The sequence below is a fragment of the Gigantopelta aegis genome, chromosome 8 (assembly GCF_016097555.1).
Source record: "Gigantopelta aegis isolate Gae_Host chromosome 8, Gae_host_genome, whole genome shotgun sequence".
Classification (NCBI taxonomy): domain Eukaryota; kingdom Metazoa; phylum Mollusca; class Gastropoda; order Neomphalida; family Peltospiridae; genus Gigantopelta; species Gigantopelta aegis.
The window spans coordinates 58021471-58045482 of record NC_054706.1 but is presented as its reverse complement, the minus strand read 5'-3'; the positions used below and the strand labels follow the sequence as shown (position 1 = coordinate 58045482).

Sequence of the window (24012 nt, the reverse complement as noted above, 5' to 3'; positions counted from 1 at the left end):
TTCTTTGCATATGCCAATTTTCATTTACCGTGGCAAATATATAATTTATGAAAGTACAAGTCAGAATGTTCCCTCCATCTATTGAACGTAAAAATAACCATGCCGGATATGTGCTGAGGTGACGTTAAAGAAATATGCTTTTTCTTCGTCGAGTCAGTGGAAGACTTTTTCAACCGGCTTTGGTGGTGTCGTGGTTAAGCCATCGGACATAAGGCTGGTAGGTACAGGGTTCGCTGCCCGGTACCAGCTCCCACCCAGAGCAGCAGTATAAGACGGCCCTTATACTACTCGGAGCGAGTTTTAACGACTCAATGGATAGGTGTAAGACCACTACACCCTCTTCTCTCTCACTAACGCCACTAACAACCAGACAGACAGTCCAGATAGGTGTGTACCCAGGATAGCGTGATTGAACCTTAATTAAATATAAGCACAAAAATAAGTTGAAATGCAAAAACAATAAAATTACTGTTTCACCATGTTATTAATCAAAAACATCAAATTGTCGCAAATGTGAATGGTCAATGGAAATAAACTTGGAAGAAAATGGATTCGTTGAGTAACTCTAATATAAATTGCTATAATGAGTAACAAACCAACTGTTTATAATTAAATCACTGACGTAAAGATGAAAAATAAACCCGCCAGTGCCATGACAAAAAAAGTAATACACCTGAAACGTAAACTGCAATTAATATAAACTGAAAGGAGATGAAAGTGATAAAAACTGTTAAATCGTTTGTTGATATCGACTGGCTTAGTTAGTTTTCCATTTGTAAAAGTTAATCCATTTTAAACACCAGCCCTGCCAATACTTAAACCATCCAGTCACCATCGCTCGGAAGAAACGAACTGATAAGTATTGCGTCTTAAGCGATGACGTCATGACAAAAAATTTCCAATTTAATTTGTTAAAAAAAGAAAAAAGTAAAAAAGAAAATGTCTTTGACACAGAGAGAGAGAGAGAGACAGAGAGAGAGAGAGAGAGAGAGAGAGAGAGAGAGAGAGAGAGAGAGAGAGGGGGGGGGAGGAAGGGAGGGAGGGGAGCGGAAACGTAATTGGATATAAGCACGAAAATAACGACACATGAATGAAAAAGTAAAGTAAAGTTTGTTTTATTTAACGACGCCGCTAAAGCACATTGATTTTTTATCTTATCATCGGCTATTGGACGTCAAACATATGGTCATTCTGACACTGTTTTTAGAGGAAACCCGCTGTCGCCACATAGGCTACTCTTTTTACGACAGGCAGCAAGAGATCTTTTATTTGCGCTTCCCACAGGCAGGATAGCACAAACCATGGCCTTTGTTGAACCAGTTATGGATCACTGGTCGGTACAAGTGGTTTACACCAACCCATTGAGCCTTGCGGAGCACTCACTCAGGGTTTGGAGTCGGTATCTCGATTAAAAATCCCATGCCTCGACTGGGATCCGAACCCAGTACCTACCAGCCTGTAGACCGATGGCCTGCCACGACGCCACCGAGGCCGGTACACATGAATGAATGCACGGAAGAGAACTTTTTCTGGCACAATGTTGTTATGAAGCACACACATTTAGCGGGACAATCTTGTTATGAAGAATACACTGTTAACGGGACACTGTTGTTATGAAGCACACACATTTAACGGGACAATGTGAAGCACACACAATTAACAGGACAATATTGTTATGAAGCACACACATTTAACGAGACAGTGTGATGCACACACATTTAACGGGACAATGTGAAGCACACACAGTTAACGGAACAATGTTGTTATGAAGCACACACAGTTAACGGAACAATGTTGTTATGAAGCACACACATTTAACGGGACAGTGTGATGCACACACAGTTAACGGAACAATGTTGTTATGAAGCACACACAGTTAACGGAACAATGTTGTTATTAAGCACACACATTTAACGGAACAGTGTGATGCACACACAGTTAACGGAACAATGTTGTTATGAAGCACACACAGTTAACGGAACAATGTTGTTATTAAGCACACACATTTAACGGGACAGTGTGATGCACACACAGTTAACGGAACAATGTTGTTATGAAGCACACACATTTAACGGGACAGTGTGATGCACACACAGTTAACGGAACAATGTTGTTATGAAGCACACACATTTAACGGGACAGTGTGATGCACACACAGTTAACGGAACAATGTTGTTATGAAGCACACACAGTTAACGGAACAATGTTGTTATTAAGCACACACATTTAACGGGACAGTGTGATGATGCACACACAGTTAACGGAACAATGTTGTTATGAAGCACACACATTTAACGGGACAGTGTGATGATGCACACACAGTTAACGGAACAATGTTGTTATGAAGCACACACATTTAAAGGGACATACCCTAGTTTTTAAACACTAAGGCATATTTTTACTAGTATAGCCTTTTTTGATAACTGAAATCATAATTTACTTAGAGTTTATGGTTTAGCTGGTCAGTTTCTGTACATTCGAAATATGTTTAGTCATCCTGGTGTTTTTAACATCTCAAAATGCATTTCTCTTATTTTTAAAAACGCACGTGCGTCTGAGAAGTAACAGTTATGGAGTCGAGTTTTAGTCTATTTTAGAGGGTATTTAACCATTGCACAGTCACAGACTCATGTTTTACTCAATTATAACTTTATCTAAATATGTTACAGGTTTGTAGATTAACTAAACTTAGTGTAACTTTTCACGGGTTGAAACTAGGGTCTGTCCCTTTAACGGGACAATGTTGTTATGACGCACACACATTTAACGGGACAAACGCACACACATTTAACGGGACAATGCTGTTATGACGCACACACCTCCTCGTTGACGCCTCAGCTCGTTGATACACGGTGCAGGGTACGCTGTGGATGTCGCATTGCCCGGATGCAGAAAGCTCTCGGTAGATTACGTACGGCTCTTCCTTCAGTGTGGCTATGCGCAGGAAATGTCTTCGTGGCTTTCCCTTAGGCGGTCTAATTGCATTGCCTGGCCAAGTTATCTTCTTCATGGTAATTCCACCTCGTTTCCACTGACCTACCTTTGAACAAAACATGAAGACATCAGCTTGACGTGAGTACTGTCACCCACGTCCAGTTTAAAATTCCATATCCTATCTACAAATGTAACATTTCGCTAAATGTACTTTTATTTGTAATGAATAACTGCAAATTAATCGACCGAACGCTTTACCTTTGCATAAATAACTCATGAATATCGAAATTCTAATGTGCTTATACGCCGTGCAAAATAATTGCGTTTAGTACAAGATTCCTGCCTTATCATATGAAATAGTCGAATCAACAAAATCTGCCAAGAGATATTGGCTGTAAGAACATATATCGGCAACATCCGCCTGGCATAATATTACTGAGTTTTTGCCTTAATTGAACGAATCAAATTCCGTCACTCTGACACTAAAACAAATTCTAATAGTAAATTAAATTATTTAATTTTCATTTTATGGGCATTTAATTGAAGGTATAATGCTTATATTTCAAAGCCAAAGTCACAAACTAATTTTGAGACAACACTTTTAAAATACAAGGCTAATCCTTTTAAAATACATTTTAAGCGATAAACCCAGTCCTTTCAACAATCTAGCTAAGTTAAAGCACAAATTAGTTGGTTTTGTTAAAAAACTAAAATGATTTGGTTTGGGTGGAACATGCATACATTGTCTAAATACAAATACACCCAGATCCGTATTTAGCTGTGGCAGGGCTAGGAAGATGGGAGCCATAAAAAACTGAAATAATTCCTTTTATTTGAAAAGTGTCGTTTTAGAAGTAAATTTTGTTTTATTTAACGACGCCACTAGAGCACATTGCTTTTTTGTCTTATCATCGGCTATTGGACGTCAAACATATGGTCATTCTGACACTGTTTTTTTTTAGAGGAAACCCGCTGTCGACACATAGGCTACTCTTTTACGACAGGTAGCAGAGGATATTTTATTTGCGCTTCCCACAGGCAGGATAGCACAAACTATGGCCTTTGTTGAGCCAGTTATGGATCACTGGTCGGTGCAAGTAGTTTACACCTACCCATTGAGCCTTGTGGAGCACTCACTCAGGGTTTGGAGTAGGTATCTGGATTAAAAATCCCATGCCTCGACTGGGATCCGAACCCAGTACCTACCAGTCTGTATTCTGATGACCTAACCACGACGCCACCGAGGCCGGTGTGTCCTTTTAGAAGAAGGTACGTTATTGTTCCTGATTGCTTTTGGCCGGTTTAGACTATAGGTACATTTTTCTGACAGCACTTCGACAATATTGCGGTATTTGTTACATATTTCCAAGCCCGATGAAGTCTACAATCTTGGCGCCAACTATTCGGCTTAACTCGGACGAAACATGTGCAACAACAAGATCATAATTCATGGGTCTTCTTTACAAGAAGACTTCACTGTGTCGCCTAAACATCACCACTTCCTTTGCACTGGATCCAGAACATCAAAGAACCAATAAGCTGATTAGGGTAGAGAAGGAGAAGATAAATTAATGTTTTCATTTCTGGGAGTTCAACTGTATGCTAGCACATGAGGCCTCGGTGGCGCAGTGGATACGCCATCGGACTACAGGCTGGTAGGTACAGGGTTTGCAGCCCGGTACCGGCTCCATCCCACAGCGAGTTTTTAAGTGTTCAATGGGTAGGTGTAAGGCCACTACACCCTCTTCTCTCATACTAACCAACTAACAACTAACTCAGATAGCTGAGGTGTGTGCCCAAGACAGCGTGCTTGAACCTTAATTGAATAAGTTGAAATGAAATGAAATGCTAGCACATGATTTTCTTGTATGTTGTTGGTTGCAAAATATACGGTAAATGTAGGCTACTAGACGATTTTCAGAGAGATAAGAAACCGTAATCTGCCACAACATATGTCACACTTGTCGATTACCAGCAATGATTTGTTATCGACTTTCAAGCTAAAACATATCGGGGAGAAGTGTTTGTAATGGTAAAACACATTTCATAATGATCGGTTCTGTGACTTAAATAATATATTAATTATTGAAAATTAGAAATTGTTTTTATTCATGCCTTAAGGTTCGACCTGTTTCGACATCTAAGTCATCACCATTGAGCAACCAATCAGATGTCTTTAAGCCGATACCAACATTATATTATATTGGATATCACCATATGATACCATAGACTCACAGTGTTCTCTCAAATAAATATATAGACCAGATTCCACAACATTTTTAACATGCCCGCAACCAAAATGCAAATACCCCATCACCTCCACCGAGCCCCACCTCTGGCAAGGCCAGTGGCTTTGTCCAGGACATACGATATAGTGGAAGTACTAAACCAAATAACATCCGGCTGTGTCAAAGATCGTGGTGCACGTAACTTTTCATAGAACAGTTAATACCACAAGTATAAATGCGACAGTGCTTGTTGTGATAACATGTTGGTTGATCTGGCTAATAAATTTCTGTCATTAATTTGAACTATAGTCCTGTTCAGTTGTTTTGACTTATTTCCATTTCACAAAAATCTCTGTATGTTTTGAATGCAGGCTTTCTCCTATAAATAACTGAGGCTATTTGCATAACAAATGCATCACTAGCGGAATATATTGTAGTATGACCTATATTTAAGAAACAATCTGGAAACACAAGTCAATAAACAATTCAGGCGCGGATTCAGGCGGGGAGTCCAGGTGATACGCCCCCCCCCCCCCCCCCCCTCCTATTTTTGTCAAACAATATAGATTACAGAATACACACAAAATTAAAACTTATCCCATCCACCTGTTCAAAAGCAGCAACAGGTTTTGGGTCCCCGCTATTAAAACATTTTTGGATCCGCGCCTGCTATTTCATTAATGTAATATACTGATACAAAAATAAATAAGTTTCGGTGTTATTGGGGATAAAACACTATAAGAAAGGTTGATACATTATGGCTGTCACGTTGTATGTCCTTGAATAATATATACTATTTATTATTTACTAATGCACGGGCAAGTGTTCAGCTGAAGACCACGTTCCCTTTTAGTGAGGGGGTTGGGGGGTGAGGTCTTAATCCCGTGATGTGTTAGGTTAGGTATGGTATGTAAATATATAAGCTATAAACTAAATTTAAAATAAATAATGTATTGGAATGGTCACATGTATTTTTACGTATATGTTTCAAGAAAAGGTTCGACAAAGTTGGTACACAGTTTACATTCCAAAACATGCATAACTTTAATTCAATGAAACAAGCTATAATGGGTTTCACGTAGCCTCGTATCCTAATCTTTTGTTATGCAAATAGCCTTAGTTATTTATAGGAGAAATAACCTGCATTCAAAACATACAGAGATTTTTGTAAAATGGAAATAAGTCAACTTCGTGCATTTTAGATGATGAATTATATATGAAATATGTCGGGGTTTGGGATTGTTTTCATGCGTATGTAAACAAAACAAGTATTGAATAGGAATTAAACGTAACATTTGCAAAAAAACTTAGGGTCTAAACAATTGAACATGACTATAGTATCAATGTACCAACTACCATTGTGCTTGAAACGTGCGGGGTCTTACTGAAATAGCATGACTATGTTTGTGTGGAACTAGGGTAGTCATAGACGCTACCCGTTCTGTCTGAACTGAGCAACGTGTTATGTCAGAAATGAGCAGCGTATTATGTCTGGAATGAGCAACGTGTTATGTCAGAAATGACCAGCGTATTATGTCTAAAATGAGCAGCGTGTTACGTCTGAAATGAGCAGCGTAACTCCCATTTTTGTCTGATGTACTTTAAGGACGAGGGTTAGTATTTATATTCATGGTGTATATGACGATTGATACGCTGCATCTAGGAGATTTAGCCACATATATTACTATTGTTGCCTATGTGATTTGATTAGGTGGTACACATCGTACCAAGTTCCATCGCTCTAACAGCACTCCATCATAGTTAGGCTCAAAACTTTTCATAGAAATGTTATAATTACCTACCTCGACCCAGCGTTTGCCGGTCCCAGTAAAATTGTCCGCAGGTTGCAGGTTAATGATTTTGATATTCGGATGCCGAAGTTCTCCGTGTTCGTTGAACTCGATGGCCGGGGATCCATGAGCGGAGACGTTCTTTAAATAACTGGAATATTAGTATAAAAACAAAACAGAAGAAAAACCAATATTGTAGAAGTATTAAAAAAAGATGTTTCTATATTATCCACCTGCCTAGCTTTGCTAACAACGATGTCGTTTCATCTTCATGTATAACTATGCTCGTGCTTTCATCCAATTAGGTTGAAGCACGCTGTTCTGGGCGCACACACCTCAGCTGTTTGGACCGTCTGGACAGGACAATGGGCTAGTGATTAGTTGTTAGTGAGAAAGAATGAAATGTTTTATTTAAAACATTTAACGACGCAATAAACACATTTTATTTACAGTTATATGGCGTCGGACATGTGGTTAAGAACCACACAGTTATTGAGAGAGGAAACCCGCTGTCGCCACTTCATGGGCTACTCTTTTCGATTAGCACAAGGGATTTTTTTTTTTATATGCATAATCCCACAGACAGGATAGTACATACCACGGCCTTTGTTACACAAGTTGTGAAGTACTGGCAGAAACGAAAAATAGCCCAATGGGTCCACCGACGGGGATCGATCCTAGACCGACCGCGCATCAAGCGAACGCTTTACCACTGGGCTACGTCCCGCCCCTTGTTAGTGAGAGCAAATTTTGCAGTCTTAGATGATGTATGTTCTGCCTGTTGCCTGTGTCATTTCGGAGACGCCATTCAAGACTACTGTACTCTGTACACTTTCAGTTCGACGTGTCTGCTTAGAACACACATTTGCTAAACCAGACTTGGCCAGAAGGAACTGCTCTGAAGACTAAAGTCTGGGTAACAGCCGCAGACATGATGATAGAAAAACGAGTTTGTTTTGTTTAACGGAACCACTAGAGCACATAAAATTATTAATCATCTGCTATTGGATGACGAAGGAAGAAAGGAAATGTTTTATTTAACGACACACTCAACACATTTTATTTACGGTTATATGGCACAGATATAGAGAGAGGAAACCCGCTGTTGCCACATGAGCTACTATTTTCAATTAGCAGCAAGGGATATTTTATATGCACCATCCCACAGACAGGATAATACATACCATGGCCTTTGTTACATCAGTCGTGGAGCACTGGCTGGAACGAGAAATAGCCCAATGGGGCCACCGACAGGGATCGATCCTAAACCGACCACTGGGCTACGTCCCGCCCGTGGATGTCGAAGTCATCAGAGGAAACCCGCTACATTTTCCATTAGCAGCAAGTGATCTTTTAAATGCGCTTTTGCTACAGACGGATAGCACATACCACGGCCATTGATATACCACTGAAGAACAAAGTCTGGGGAACAGCCGCAGACGTGTTGATAACACCCCTACTCACGACATCAGCAGGACAACGACTTTGACGCCACCGTCAAAGAAGAGGATGAGGGAGAAGAAGAACACATTATAAAGGAGAAGAAGAAGACGGAAGAAGAAGAAGAGGATGAAGAAGATTAATAGGAAGGAAGTTAAGAGGAAGAAGAAAAAGAAGAAGAATATGAAGAGGAAGAAAAAGTAGAGGAGGAAAAAATATTATAAAGAAAAAAGAAGATTATGAAGAAGAAGGAAAAGGAGAAGAAAAAAATAAGAAGAAAAAATATCCACAATCATTTGGGTATTTCAGAAATGCCAACACTGCCTATCTTGTGATCTATAAACAATATTACCCAATAATGAAATAATACTTATTAGTATTACCTATACATGATGTCAGCATTCTTCCATGCGACCATGTTGTGGTCACTGCAGTTCAAGGACGGCAGATCTGGTATTTCTCTGTTGGAGTAGGCCAAGGCTTTGAGAGATGACTTCCAGATCAGAGAGCCCGCGATAATTGTACTGACCATCGCCCGCTTGGCAAAATCATACCACACACCTGTTAAACACATAATGATAATAATTAGTACTACTACCACATGTATGTGTATTGTTAACACCACCACCACTACTACTACTACCACTATTACTACTAATAATACTAATACTACTAATACTGCTGTTGCTGTTGTTACTACTACTACTATTACTAACACTACTACTGCTACTACTACTAACACTACTACTGCTACTACTACTACTACTACCACTACCACAACCACCACCACCACTACTACTACTACCACCACCACGACTACTACTACTACTACTACTACTACTACTACTACTACTACTACTAAAACTACTACTACTACTTCTACTACTACTACAACAACAACTACTACTACTACAACTACTACTACCACTACCACTACCACTACCACAACCATTTCCATTACTACTACCACCACCACCACGACTACTACTACTTCTACTACTACTATTACTACTACTACTACTATTACTACTACTACTACTACTACTATTACTACTTATAATAATAATAATAACAACAACAGTAGTAGTAGTAGTAGTAGTAGTAGTAGTAGTAGTAGTAGTAGTAGTAGTAGTAATAGTTGTTGTTGTTGTAGTAGTAACTATTTTAGTAGTACGGTAGTAGTAGTAGTAGTAGTAGTAGTAGTAGTAGTAGTAGTAGTAGTAGTAGTAGTAATAATCATAACAATAGGAATAATAATAATAATAATAATAATAATAATAATGAGGAATATATACCGTACCTTCAGAAGGTTCACACCCACCCTACCCTCTTAAACGACTTTAATGTATTAAAGTTCTATCTTTACTTGACTCAGAAATATAGAGGGCAGAAGTTTAGTGTTGTTTTCCCGTTCCAGCCACCGCCCCACGACTGATATATCGCAGGCCATGATATGTGCTGTCCTGTTTGTGGGAATGCACACACACAAAAAATATCTTGCTGCTAATGGAAAAATGTCGCAGGTTTCCTCTAGGACTATATGTCAGAATTACCACATTTCGATTGTTAATATATCAGTGTCCTCTAGTGGTGTCGTCATACAATACAGACGTCTACTTTAACAGCAAAATAAAGCGAACAAGTGACGTTTGGCATTTGTTACGAACGTACAATTGCTGCTCTAACGAGTTGATGCCACAAATACGGATAATATATTTCCTCTTTACATTGACTAAATTATATTTTATATTAAAGAAAATACTTAAAGACATTTTCTAATAAATACCAATCGCCGCATGCTGAGAAGGTCAGGGCTGTGTGCGTGACAGACTAAAACATACGGAGATAACGCCGGTAGAGAATACCACACTGATTCCACCGCTCATGGCAGAGCATATTATTAAAGACAAGTCGCTGCCTGGTTGAGTTTTACGGTTTTCACTTGGCAGCTGGAATGTCTTTATAATTAATTTCTAATGGAAAATAATAATATAAAAACAAAAACAAAAACACAACATCCGCCCGCACCCTACTACCACCACCCCCCCCCCCCCCCCCCCCCCCCCCCAAAAAAAAAGACGAAAAAAAAAAGACCAAACACCCACACCCCTCCCAAAATGTTTTTTTTTTTTCTAAATCCTAAAACAATTTCAGAGCAAATTGTTCCGGACATCCAGCTACAAGGAAAATGCTTTCCTGCAAATCCATGTGATTGATCACAATTGTAAATCATTTTCGTCTCCAACATACGTTGGATATCACTTCTGAGACTTATGATTGGTTGCATCACGGTGACGACCCGTTTAAAACACGACGGGAACTGAATGTTCGGTGACGTATAAGTTAACCGGAAACTGGTTGCTCTGTGACGTATAAGTTAAACGTAAGAGTAAGTACCGCAAATAAAATACGTTTTAGTTGGAAACGACATTTAAATTTATTTTAAACTCCGTTTTTCAAGGGATGTAAAACTTAAAATGTTACATCCGAGGTGGCTAGATATCATTATCAACTCCATTTAGTTCATTCGAAATGTTTTGAAATATGTTTTTATTATATGATATGGTATGTGATATATAGAGAATAATACATGAGTGGCCGTTAGATACGATTTATCTCACAACGTGTTGTTTTAAAAGGTATCTAACGAGCGAAAGCGAGTTTGATACGTTGTTATACGAGTTGTGAGATAAATGGTATCTATCGGACATATTCTAAAATAAAAAAAACAGGTTTTAAGAAAACTTTAACATCGTTTTCGACTAAAAGTTATTTACATCTGTTGCACTTGTAGCTGACTACCACATCAGAGATCCATGAGTGTCAGGTTAACTATACGTCACAATGTAATCGATTTCTATCGTGTAGTTTTCATTGGATGTATGGCAGTGGTGACCTGGTCATCACCTAGGAGCAGCCAGTTCTATGTCTCAGAATTGTTAACACACGTACATTCATAAACAACCATGTGTTATCGAAAATACTACGATATAGTATATGATATAAATGGTATGCAACTGCTACTAATTTTGAATTTCTAATATCTAATACGCCTTTTTTTCTGTGCGGTATCGTCTCTACGAGCGCGGGACGTAGCCCAGTGGTAAAGCGCTCGCTTGATTTGCGGTCGGTCTGGGATCGATCCCCGTCGGTGGACCCATTGGGCTATTTCTCGCTCCAGCCAGTGCACCACTACTAGTAAATCAAAGGCTGTGGTATGTGTTATTCTGTCTCTGGGATGTTGCATATAAAAGATCCATGAAGTGGCGACAGATGGGTTTCCTCTCTTAATATCTGTGTGGTCTTAAACCACATGCCCGACGCCATATAACCGTAAATACAATGTGTTGACTGCGTCGTTAAATAAAACAAAACAAAACACCAGCTCTAAGAATGAAAACTACCGTACGTCGTAGTAGTTACAAAACTAAGATCAGTCTGTCTCTTTAATAAAATTCAGACAGACAAATTGTCTGAAGTAATATTGTCATAAATAGACGTTTCCTGTCACAGCTATTACAAGACATATACTAACCAAGAAACCCGACAGGAAAGGAAGCGGGTCCAACACTTCCCTCGGCGTTCTTCGGTACAGAGTTCATTGTGAGGATCCAGATATATTCCGTACCTGTCATCCCAAGCTGTGTGGCCAATTCCACGATGGGGCGACTGTCGGCGCTGAAACGAAACGATTTCAGTTGTTTTGAAAGCCCATGTGTCTATGGTATTTACATTTACGTGTTCTGTTCTAGACAATATGGGTTATACATTATATTGCTTAAAAGGTGAAGGTAGGTTGTTATCACGGAGGACCGTGGTGTTTAATCACTTTAGAGATTGGAACCAATTATAACGTAATAAAAAGTAATGAATGAATGAATGAACCAATTGTAAAGTAATAACAAGTAATGAATCAATCAATCAACCAATCAATAAATGGATAAAGCGATTATAAAGTAATAAAAAGGAATGAATGAATGAATAGATGAATGAATGAATGAATGAATGAATGAATGAATGAATGAATGAATGCATGAATGAAGGAAATAAATAATGAAACTGGATTATGACCATAAAATTATTTTGCAGATACAAATGTTTATAAATGACTGAATGAATGAACAAATTAATGCATGAATGAATGAATAAATGACTGAATGAATGAGGGAATGAATGAATACCCGTTATAAAGCAGTAATGGATTCAGATGTCCACACATTCGGTGGTTGTGGAGCCGTAGAATCGAAACCTCCGCGTTGGACCCATTTTGCAATTGTTAATGTCTTTGTTTCTGTGTTTTGGTATTGTTCTTTTTTTTTTTGGGGGGGGGGGGGGGGGGGTCATAATCAGTGCACCACAAATAATACATCAAAAGTTGTGGTATGTGCTGACGTGCCAGTTCGCAAAGTGCTTTTTATAAAATACCAATTGCTGTTAATGGAAAAAATATAGCGTATCTCTTGAAATAAAATACCAATAACCAATGTTTCATGAATAATCAAAGTACTCAAGCGGTGTCGTTAAAATTAAAGTTAAACTTTAAACAAACTTCATTACCCTGATCCATGGGTCAACATGATAACAGTTATTTTAGCCGCAATGTATTTTTCTTTACATAGCCTACACAAACCAATGAGGTGAAAAACCATAAAATCGATCTCGGCATTCATGCGAGGACGATGCTTATGATGTTATATCGGTTTTATTACATAAGCTGAGTAATAGCTAAATAGATATCGGTCTTATTCTTTGTTAAATGATCGACGTGTTGTGACATAGCATAAGTAAGCCCCTTTCGAAAATCGTTTTGAAAATTGTTATTGGCCACCAGATGTAATAATCCCGATTATATCTAAATGCAAATTGACAATTTTCCGTCAAATTACTTATCATCACTGATGTTAAGCTGCTATGCCGAAATGCAGGGCCGTAACAATACTAAATTAACTGGGGGAGCAGAAATAAAAATCAGGGCGAAATAATATAAAGTATTTTAAAACCAGACAAACGTGTCATTTTTCAATTTAAAGAACTTTTTTTTCCCGTTCTTTTCTGTGTGGGAGATTGTCCACATCACCGCTTGTTACAGCCCTGAATATTTCATAGTTACGATTAAAAATACCCAAAAGCCCCGTTTTACGAAGCGATCTTCGCTCTACGATTACATTAAGTGCATAGCTACCTTAAGTACTAAGGTGACCTTAGAGCTAAGAGCGCTTCGTAAAACTTGGCTCAGTCTGTAAATTAATTAATGGACACAAAACCGGTCTCGGTGGCGCAGTGGTTAAGGCATCGGTTTACATGATGGTAGGTACAGGGTTCGCAGTCCGGTACCGGCTCACACCCAGAGCGAGTTCTTAAGGGCTCAATGGGTAGGTGTAAGGTCACTACACCCTCTTCTCTCTCACTAACGACTAACAACTAACAACTAACCCACTGTCATGGACAGACAGCCCAGATAGCTGAGGTGTGTGTCCAGGACAGCGTGCTTGAACCTTAATTAGACATAAGCACGAAAATAAGTTAAAATGAAATGAAATGGACACATAAAGACAACCCTCCTTAGTTACCCCTCCCAGGGGCGGATCCAGGATTTGTTTAAGGGGGACGTATGTTTTATTTTAAACAAATAAAAATTGCAATTTGAATTTGTCAAGGCAAATGAGCCGAAACCCCAAAGGGAGTAAGATATCTAAGGGCTTGGGGATATTCTACCTGGGAACTGTTAAAATAAAGATGGTCAAAGATGCGCTTTCTGGACAATTTAGTGTTATTTAATTATTTATTGTGCATGACGAATGTTAAAAACAAATCGTCAAAAAGGTCAATTTAAGGCACTTAAAATGGGCGGCAGGGGTCGCTGGACATATGTGACCCCCCCCCCCCCCCCACACACACACACACACTCAAGATTAGCTAATGCTTCTGCAGCCAAAATATTACTCCAAACTCCATACTTCTGTATTCTGACATATATCATTATTTACTGGTGTATTTTAAGTAGGAGAATATCCTCGTAACTCTTCATTTCTGATAAACAATGGGTCTGAGCCCAATTTAACAAGACATCGTAAGCCAAGTTGTGCACGTAAACGCAAATCTACGACTAAACCACGATTCTTATTACTATTATAGTACAAAAGATATAGTTAGAAATACACATATTTCAGTTTCTTTTGTCTTTAAAATGCTCCATCTTCCGTAATGATGCAATTTTCTGCGTGAAATAGACGCCAAACACGTTTAAACGCACGACCGGTATAACTAACTGCTAGTAGCAGACGAAAACTTAAGATGTTTAATGAAATAGGTCCCTCGTTCCTAACGGGTCTCATTACTGTCAAGGAATGGAGAGTTACTCAGACATTCCCTTATGCGTAACGTGAAATAATTATGTCACAGTACCTTTTCATGCAGTTGAGTTGAGTTTAATAATGCCAATTATGGGTTACATTAAAACAGTGCCTTGTTATCGTGTATATAGAGAGCAAAATAAACACAAATACGCATGAATGTCAATGTAAATCGTTATATTATTTTGTTTGTATAATGGTTTAGGCGTCGTTCATTAATATTTTTTCAGTAACAACCTATGAAAGTTATTTTTCCTAAAATCAGCAGCCGTTGCGGTAATAAACTAATAAAATGCAATTACAAATGCCGTAGCAGCACTTTACCAGCCGAGTATCTTTTTAGTTTCAAAGTGTTCTCCATATTACTGTGACGATTGTATATTATATACTATACCTGATCTTTATACTGACTCCACCCCACAGTTACATCAGGCTAGGCAGTATAACAGCATTGGCCTTGGGTAGTGATATCAACTTACTCGTAGCAGTATAACCGTGATAGTATAGGCACTGGGTAGTAATGTTAACTTACTAATTTCTTACCACTATACTAGGATTGGTCATGGGTAGTAATATGAACTTAATCATAGTAGTTTAATAGTATTAGCCCAGGGTAGTAATGTCAACGTACTCATAGCAGTATAACGGTAATGGCCCTGGGTAGCCATATAAACTTACTCATAGCAGTATAACGGTATTGGCCGTGGGTAGTAACATCAAATTACTCATAGCAGTATAACAGTATTAGCCCCGGGTAGTAATATTTACTTACTCATAGCAATATAACCGCATGGGCCCTGGGTATATAATATTAATTTACTCATAGCATTATAGCTGTATTGACCCTGGGTTGTAATATTAACTTACTAGTAGCAGTATAACTGTATCGGCCCTGTATAGTAAAATTAACTTACTCATAGCAGTATAACAGTATTACTCTGGCGTCCTCTTCTTTCAGTCGGAGAAGATCTCGAGTCAGGTGAGATTTATTACTCACATTTCTCAGCACTACAACATCCAGTATGTTCAGGTTCCTAAACCCAAAATAAAGTGTATTAATAAAATACATCTAATAGCTCAAAGATTTATGAATTGAACGTGACACTATTTTACCTTCATTGAAGTTTGAACAGCAAAACGGCTTTATACACTATAATGAACGGTGCCCTTGAATTTTATTCAATGTTGATTGATTTTATGTTTTTTTGTGGTGAAAATTAGACACTGTGTTTCTAATTTGTATAATATCCACGATTTAAAAGAGACATAAAAAAACATCGTACACAGGAAGTTGTCACTAAAGACACAGCTGTCGATATATACAAGGTGTACTGCAGACGGAGTTTCCAGGTCAATTTAGCATTTCCTGTTGACAATTGTTACTGACAGTATAATATCCACGATTTAAAAGAGACATAAAAAAAACATCGTACACAGGAAGTTGTCACTAAAGACACAGCTGTCGATATATACAAGGTGTACTGCAGACGGAGTTTCCAGGTCAATTTAGCATTTCCTGTTGACAATTGTTACTGACAGTACGTGGATTCATGCACGTGGACAACTGATTCATACAAAACATATTTATTGGCTGTGTTTGCAGCTGTTACGTAACGTTGCTTGTGTCTCTGTCTCTCTTCATCTCTCTTTCCCTCTCCTTCTCTCTCTCTCTCTCTCTCTCTCTCTCTCTCTCTCTCTCTCTCTCTCTCTCTCTCTCTCTCTCTCTCTCTCTCTCTCTCTCCACCCCTGTCTGTCTCTGTGTGTGGCATAAAGAAACAAAAAATGTAAAGTGCACACACCTTTTTTTTTTTTTTTTTTTTTTTTTTTTTTTGGGGGGGGGGAGGGGTTGTTTTGTTTTTTGTTTTTTGTGTTTTCCTTTGTTTTTTGTCGTTGTTGTTTTGGGGTTTTTTTGGTAAATAAGTTCAGTTTGATTTGAGGTAACAAGAAAAGTACAAGTATTTTGGAAATAACAAAAAAACAAAAAAAAAACCTAAATACCGTGTAGTACAAATACCACAGTAAAAAAGTTATAAAAAAAACCAGCAACAGCGGTCACTGTGGGAAGGGCTATAGGTTCCCATTCCATTTGAGGTAACGACCTCGGTGGTTTAGTGGTTAAACCATTAATGGGTTGAATCTAGCTACTATCAATTAGCCATTAACCACTGTCCTGGACAAACAAACCCAAAATACCAGAGGTATGTGCCATGAACAGCGTGCTTGAACCTTGATTGGATATAAGCAAGAGAATAAATTGCAATTAAAGTCGCAGACCCTTGTTTCAGCCAGTGAAAATGGACCCAAAGTTTAGATAATCTACAAACCTGTAACGCATCTGTATAAGGAAATGGTTTATTTAACGAGGCACTCAACACATTTTATTTCCGGTTATATGGCGTCAGACATATGGTTAAGGACCACACAGATATTGACGGAGGATACCCGCTGTCGAAAAAGAGTAGGCCATGAAGTCGCGACAGCGGGTTGCCTCCCTCAATATCTGTGTGGTGGTTAACCATATGTCCGACGCCATATAACCGTAAATAAAATGTGTTGAGTGTGTCGTGAAATAAACCATTTCCTTCCTTCGAATATCTGAACAATGAAATCTGAGTTATATCTGACTGCATTTGATAGTCAAGAATACGCGGTAGTGTTTAAAAACTTGGGTCTGTCAATTTATCGTATTTCCTAGTGGGTACGATTACGAAGGTAAATAATAGTAATAATTTATACTCATATTAATGTATGTACAATCGACAATCTGTAACAGCCGACCTATATCCCTTCTCTCCGTACTTGAAATGATTTTTAAACCTCTCGTCTCCGTATGTTTTCACGGCGCTGATGAAGTCGTCGTAGCCGGGGGTGGGCGTGACTACTATGGCGATGTAGGTCCAATTGTACATCATCAACACGTCCACGATGGCCTGAGCCTGGTGGGTTATCGTCGGGGCTATCTGTAGGGTTCTAAAATCAGACTGGACCTGGTGAAAACGAAAAATAACATTTTATTAATGACACACCAGTACATTGTTTAAACACTGACTGTGATAGTTTATTCGTATGTGATCAACTAAGCCTAATAATACCATACAGAATAATAATAACGAGTATGATAATGATAAAATAGTGACGATGATGATTATGATGATCATGATGATCATGATGTCATCATCATCATGTTGACTTCGACAATGACGATGATGATGATTTACGAAGAAGAAGGAAAAGAAGAAACAGACGAAGAAGAAAACAGAAAAGAGAAGCAAGAACAATAATCGCAATCATAATAATCATTTTACAAAATTTTACTATTTAATTTCTTTTTAAATATTTTACTTTATTGAATTTAACTTTGTTAAAATATGAAACAGTACAGAAAATATGACAGCAATACTTTCAAGTATAGATATGTAGTGGTTCACAATTCCGGTATTGGCCTCAAAATCGTTACGACGAGTCGCACAGTGACGAGGCGCCTTTAATAAATGGGTTTCCGTGTATTGCCGCCTGCTAGCCATACACACACGATATGAAATCGAAATGACTGAATCATAAATTGTTGGGTACAGTCACCTCTGAACGCGTTAATATAAAACGTGTTGATTTCATCCTGGCACATTAACGACAGGACCTGTTGATTTCCATTTTGTATATTGCATGTGTATCGATTGCGGCGTCTTTCTTTAAATATTGTTCCGGTTACCCTCATTGGTTTCTTGTGTGAGAGAACTAACATTGGTCTGTCAAGTTCAGACATTCATTGTATCCCATAGTCCGGTTCAAGTACGAATACCTGGCCACATGTTTCATCTATCAAGGAAGGAACTGTTTTATTTAACGACGCACTCAACACATTTTATTTACGGTTATATGGCGTCGAACATATAGTTACGGAACACAGAGATATTGAGAGAGGCAGCAACGGATATTTTGTATGCACCATCCCATAGACAGAATAGCACATACCACGGCATTTGATGTACCAGTCGTGGTGCACTGGCTGGAGCGAGAAATAGCCCAATGGGCCCACCGACGGGAATCGATCCCAGGCGGACCGCGCATCAAGCGGACGCTGTACTACTGGGCTACGTCCCGCCCTTTAACTATCAGGGCAACCTGTCTGTCTCTTAAGATAGTCTCAGGCTGTCAACTGTCACGGTGAAGTTGGCCAACACGACGGATGCGTTGTAATTCCCACAACTCCTGACTTACGACGGGTGCACTCAGATTAACAACTAACCCACTGTCCTGGACAGACAGCCCAGGTAGCTGACGTATGTGTTCCCATGACAGCGTGCTTGAACCTTATTTGGATATAAGCACGAAAATACGTTGAAATGAATGATTGAACAACAAATGGGTTATATGACGAGAATCGAGTTGTAAGAGCGCTCAGACTTGCAACTGGAAAGTCGTAGAAGTCGTGACAACTGAACGTTGGCCAACTTTGTGCTGGCAACTTTTAGTCTGAACCTAGCATTAAACAAGAAAACAGTGTAATAGAAGTAACGTTGGACTGTTAAGTTCAACATGCATTGTATCTCACTGTGGTTCAAGCACGATACCATGGCCCCATATTTCAGCTATCAGGGCTATCTGTCTGCCCAGACGTCTAATTCACAAAGCTCTCATAAGCAACATCGCATTATCCTTGCAAGACTAGTATTCCGGCATTACACTGATAGATCGCAAAGATGTGACAGTTTAATGAAGTAAAGGAAATGTTTTATTTAACGACGCACTTAACACATTTTATTTACTGTTATATGGCGTCGGACATATGATTAAGGACCACGCAGATATTGCGAAAGGAAACCCGCTGTCGCCACTTCATGGGCTACTCTCTTCGATTAGCAGCAAGGGATATTGTGTATGCACCATCCCACTGACAGGATAACACATACCACGGCCTTTGATATACCAGTCGTGGTGCACTGGCTGGAGCGAAAAATAGCCCAATGGGCCCACCGACGGGGATCGATCGCAGACCGACCGCGCATCGAGCGAACACTTTACCACTGGGCTACGTCCCGCCCGAGAGTTTAATGAATTTGGCTCAGAAGTTTTTACCAACTCGTGGTGGTGGTTAGTCAGGCTGAGAGATATGTAGATTTACACGGAGGAAGTGTCCAAAACATTAAAAACAATTTTTACAATACCTCTATATCTTACTATTTTTACTCTTGACAACATAATGCAATTTCCTTATGCTAGGCTCAGAATATCAACTGTCACGTCGGAGTTGGTCAACTCGACGGTTGCGTGGTAAGTTTCCCATCCTCTGACTTACGACCGGTGCGCTCAGATTAACAACTAATTATTGGTCGTAGAAGTTGTAGACGGCAAGAATCGAGTTGTAGGAGCACTCAAATTCACATTCTTTATTGCTGTAAGTTTTTACAACTTATCAGCATTATACAAACATATACATAAAATAAATAAATGCTGTACAGGATAATGGTGATTTACCTTATTGAATACATAATATATACGTACATACATACATACATACATACATACATACATACAATTCAGGGTTGAAAATTAGCAGTCGCCAGTGGCGACCTTTATTGGCTAAGGGCGACTAAGAATTTTACAAAGGTAGTCCGTTGGGCGACCATCGATTTTAGGGTCTGGCGAGTATGGTACTAGTTAAAAAAAAAGAAACACACTGATACTGAATCGAATATGACAAAACACACTACAGATCTGGCAGCAGGAGACATAGAAAATGTCCTATATTTTGACAGCGCCAAAATAATGAATAAAGATAAAATTCATATAAAAACATTAATTTATTAATTTTATGCAATGCAAATTAAATGCAATGCAAATTAAAATAATTTGTTTTTTTTACCAATTACCATCAAACTGTATAGATTAACTTTTTTCTCTCTCTGATACATGTTTTAAGGCAATTGATGGAACATCCGAGGTAATCTAAATGACACAACCGTAATACATGATCAGGGCCATACCGCTGCACAAAGCAGAAGCGAATGGGCATTTGGCAAAAGAGTGGATGATTCCATGGATCTCTATCTAGTGCCTCGTCCATATAACAGCCACTCCCGGGGAAATCGTTTGCTGGGGAGTTCACCCCTCTTGCATCGCCACAATGTTTATTCCATCACTCCTGAATCGCCACAAAGATGACTGCCACTCACAGTCTAGTTTACTAAAGCACGCGCAGTTGTAACTTTAGTAAATTTGTACTGTATTATCTTTTACCCTGTATTAAAAATGAGATTTAATATGTATAATTTAATGGTACTTTGTAAAGAAAAGTATTTATTAATACTGGAATTTTTTTCAGTTTGTTTTTCATTTTTTTTATATGAATGTTAACTTTATTCATTATAAAGTTAAATGCCAATTCATCGGTTTTATTTAACGCAAATAGACTATATACGGTGAGCACATGGTTACTAATCAACAAAAAACCCACACTCTAGTTTTGATTTTGCCGGTGCAGTTAAATTCCAATGTGATAATTGGAGGGCTAGTTGAATTTGAGAAGGGCCAGTAAGATTTTTCTTCAACTGGCCCTATTGGCAACCATGGTTTTTAAGTTAATTTTCAACCCTGATACATACATACATACATACATACATACATTCATACATGCATTTGCGGGCGATTCGGTGCCACAGGTTCGAGTCCCAGCAACGGCATGGGACAATTTGTGAGGCCAGAAAGGATTTAATTATCCCCTGTGCCAGTGCGTTAATATCTATGTATGTAACAGTCAACCTCGACATACATACAATATATAGATATTCATACATCAATGCATACTAGCCAGTGCCAGGTCTGCCCACTGTTTCATGCATGTAAGCGGGATCGACCGGAATAGGTCCCATGCATGTGGTTGAGTTAAAAAGATAATTTTTATGGATGCCTCAATAGCTCAGAGCACATCGTGGTTAGTCTGTAATTTGCGGGCAATTCGGTGACACAGGTTCGAATCCAAGCAATGGCACGGGACAATGTGTGAGGCCAAAAAGGATTTATTTATCCCCCGCGCCAGTGCGTTAATAGCTATGTATGTAACAGTCAACCTCGACATACATACAATATATAAATATCCATACATCAATACATCAATACATACATACATACATATATACACATACACACATATGCATACGCATACATGCATATATACATATATAAATAAATAAATAATTCAACATATCAGAGTTTTACTAACTAATATATTAGTAGGCTATATGTCATTATTGTGCATATACCAGAGGACAGTTGTAGAAGTCGTGAGATCGGTGAGCTGGCCAACAGTTGGTAGTCTGGACCTAGCATTATTATCGAGGTAATTATGCAAAAACTATGTCGGGTAGAATAGAGTAACCCTAACTCTAACTCTAACCCTTAAACGATGTAATTATGTTAATGATTTCGCATTATTCTTAGTTTTTAAAGCAAAATATTGCATTGTAATTATGATAATGCACTTTTAACAAACAAACAAACAAACACATGTGCACATGCCATTTTATATCTTTATTTTTATGGAATATGACAACAAATTATATTTTGTTTTTAAAACAGTTCCCCTTGTTTCTTCTCTTCTTTTTTTTGAGGGGATGTTTTGTTTTTGTTTTTGTTTTTGTCTTTGTCTTTGTCTTTGTTTTCGTTCTTTGTTTTTGTTGTTTAGTTTGTTTGTTTGTTTGTTTGTTGTTGTTGTTTTTTTGTATCTGTAACTATGTGTATTTTTGTTCCTTCTTAGGAATATTTATTCAAAGAAAAATATTTATTATTGAGTAAATTCACACGCAAAAATATCTGATTATATTGCATTAATTTGCCGGAACAAGGAAGTGAACAAATATCACAGTGACAGATGAGGGTAATTATTACTTTGCGATCGATTACAAGATTTAATTAAAACATGGTCTGACTTTATCACCCGATATGGAATAATAGGTTGTCAGTTTTACGCATGGAAATTGCTTTAATCAGTGCATGCCGCCAGACGTCGTACACTATTATCTTTGAGCTTTGACATGTTTATGTCCAAGTTGAACATCTTTATTTCTTCAAAGTACACAATACGCATGTCGTTCTTTCAAATGGTAATATGATGATATGAGACACACGGGCGTCCGAAGAGGGGGAGGGGAAGGTCAGGAAATTGCGTTTTACAACATTATGTTTTCAACATTTTCCGCGGTAGCAGGTTTCGAAACCTTTTAGAATTGATGTCAACACACTACCTTTCATTTCAACTTATTTTCGTGCTTATACCCAATTAAGGTTCAAGTACGCTGTCCTGGGGACACATCTCAGCTATGTGAGCTGTCTGTCCAGGTCAGTGGGTTAGTTGTTAGTTGGTTAGTGGTTAGTGAGCCCTTAAGAACTCGCTCTGGGTTGGAGCCGGTACCGGGCTGCGAACTCTGTACCTACCAGCCTGTAGTCCGACGGCTTAACCACAGCGCCACCGAGACCAAGGGAGTCAAATCAGAATTGTACTAAATGTTGTAATACAAAATTGTGAATATTAATCCGATTGTTTTTATTATTAATAGTCATAGTATTTTCTATTGTTATTGTAAGGAATTATTTGATTGGATCGTACAGTTGATTATTATAAGTAATTATTTCATTTGATCCAACAATTTCGTGCATGATTGTAATGGATTCAGCGTAATCACTTGCATACAAATTATATATATCTCGTGAAAAAATACATTTAAAACTGTTACCTGCTGGGGTGTCATTAAACATCTAATCTATTCTATTCTATTAAAAGTGTTACATTTATCAGCATTAGTAATGATTCATTTTACTTGTAGAATGCAGAAAAAATGCATTTCAAAATCTCATTCAAACATTTCCGGAAGAACATGCCCCCGAACCGTAGAAAAATCAAGCGTTTGGCTACCTAGATCATAATTTATCCCAAATGTTCACTTACGTTGGCGTGCCTGCATATTATGCCCGATTCCACCTATATGACATTATGTACCAACAGGTCCTGCTCCTCCTTGTAACCATTCTCGCAACGTCCATGATGAGGCATATGTATATTTATAAACATGTAGTTAGAATGCATTTAAATCACTAACCATTAATGAAACACACACATGTGTGTGCGTGTGTGTGTGTGTGTGTGTGTGTGTGTGTGTGTGTGTGTGTGTGTGTGTGTGTGTGTGTGTGAATTATATTAACAACCCATCCACCGATCGATCCATCCTTCCATCCACCTATCTATACATTCGTCCATCCATCCATCTATCCATC

The 24012-nt window shown here is 38.5% G+C and overlaps 1 protein-coding gene across 1 annotated transcript in view; it reads right to left on the bottom strand.

The window, feature by feature from the left end:
* The window catches only part of LOC121379749 (glutamate receptor ionotropic, NMDA 2B-like), a 50008-nt gene extending 26217 nt beyond the window's left edge, over positions 1 to 23791 (bottom strand). The window contains exons 1-7 of the mRNA XM_041508398.1: positions 23738 to 23791; positions 17500 to 17732; positions 15660 to 15779; positions 11928 to 12070; positions 8776 to 8953; positions 6965 to 7103; positions 2834 to 3040 (exon numbers count right to left, since the gene is read on the bottom strand). Coding sequence (XP_041364332.1) covers positions 2834 to 3040; positions 6965 to 7103; positions 8776 to 8953; positions 11928 to 12070; positions 15660 to 15779; positions 17500 to 17732; positions 23738 to 23791 — 1074 coding nt within the window. The remainder of the gene's footprint in view (positions 1 to 2833; positions 3041 to 6964; positions 7104 to 8775; positions 8954 to 11927; positions 12071 to 15659; positions 15780 to 17499; positions 17733 to 23737) is intronic.
* Between the last annotated feature and the right edge of the window lie 221 nt (positions 23792 to 24012).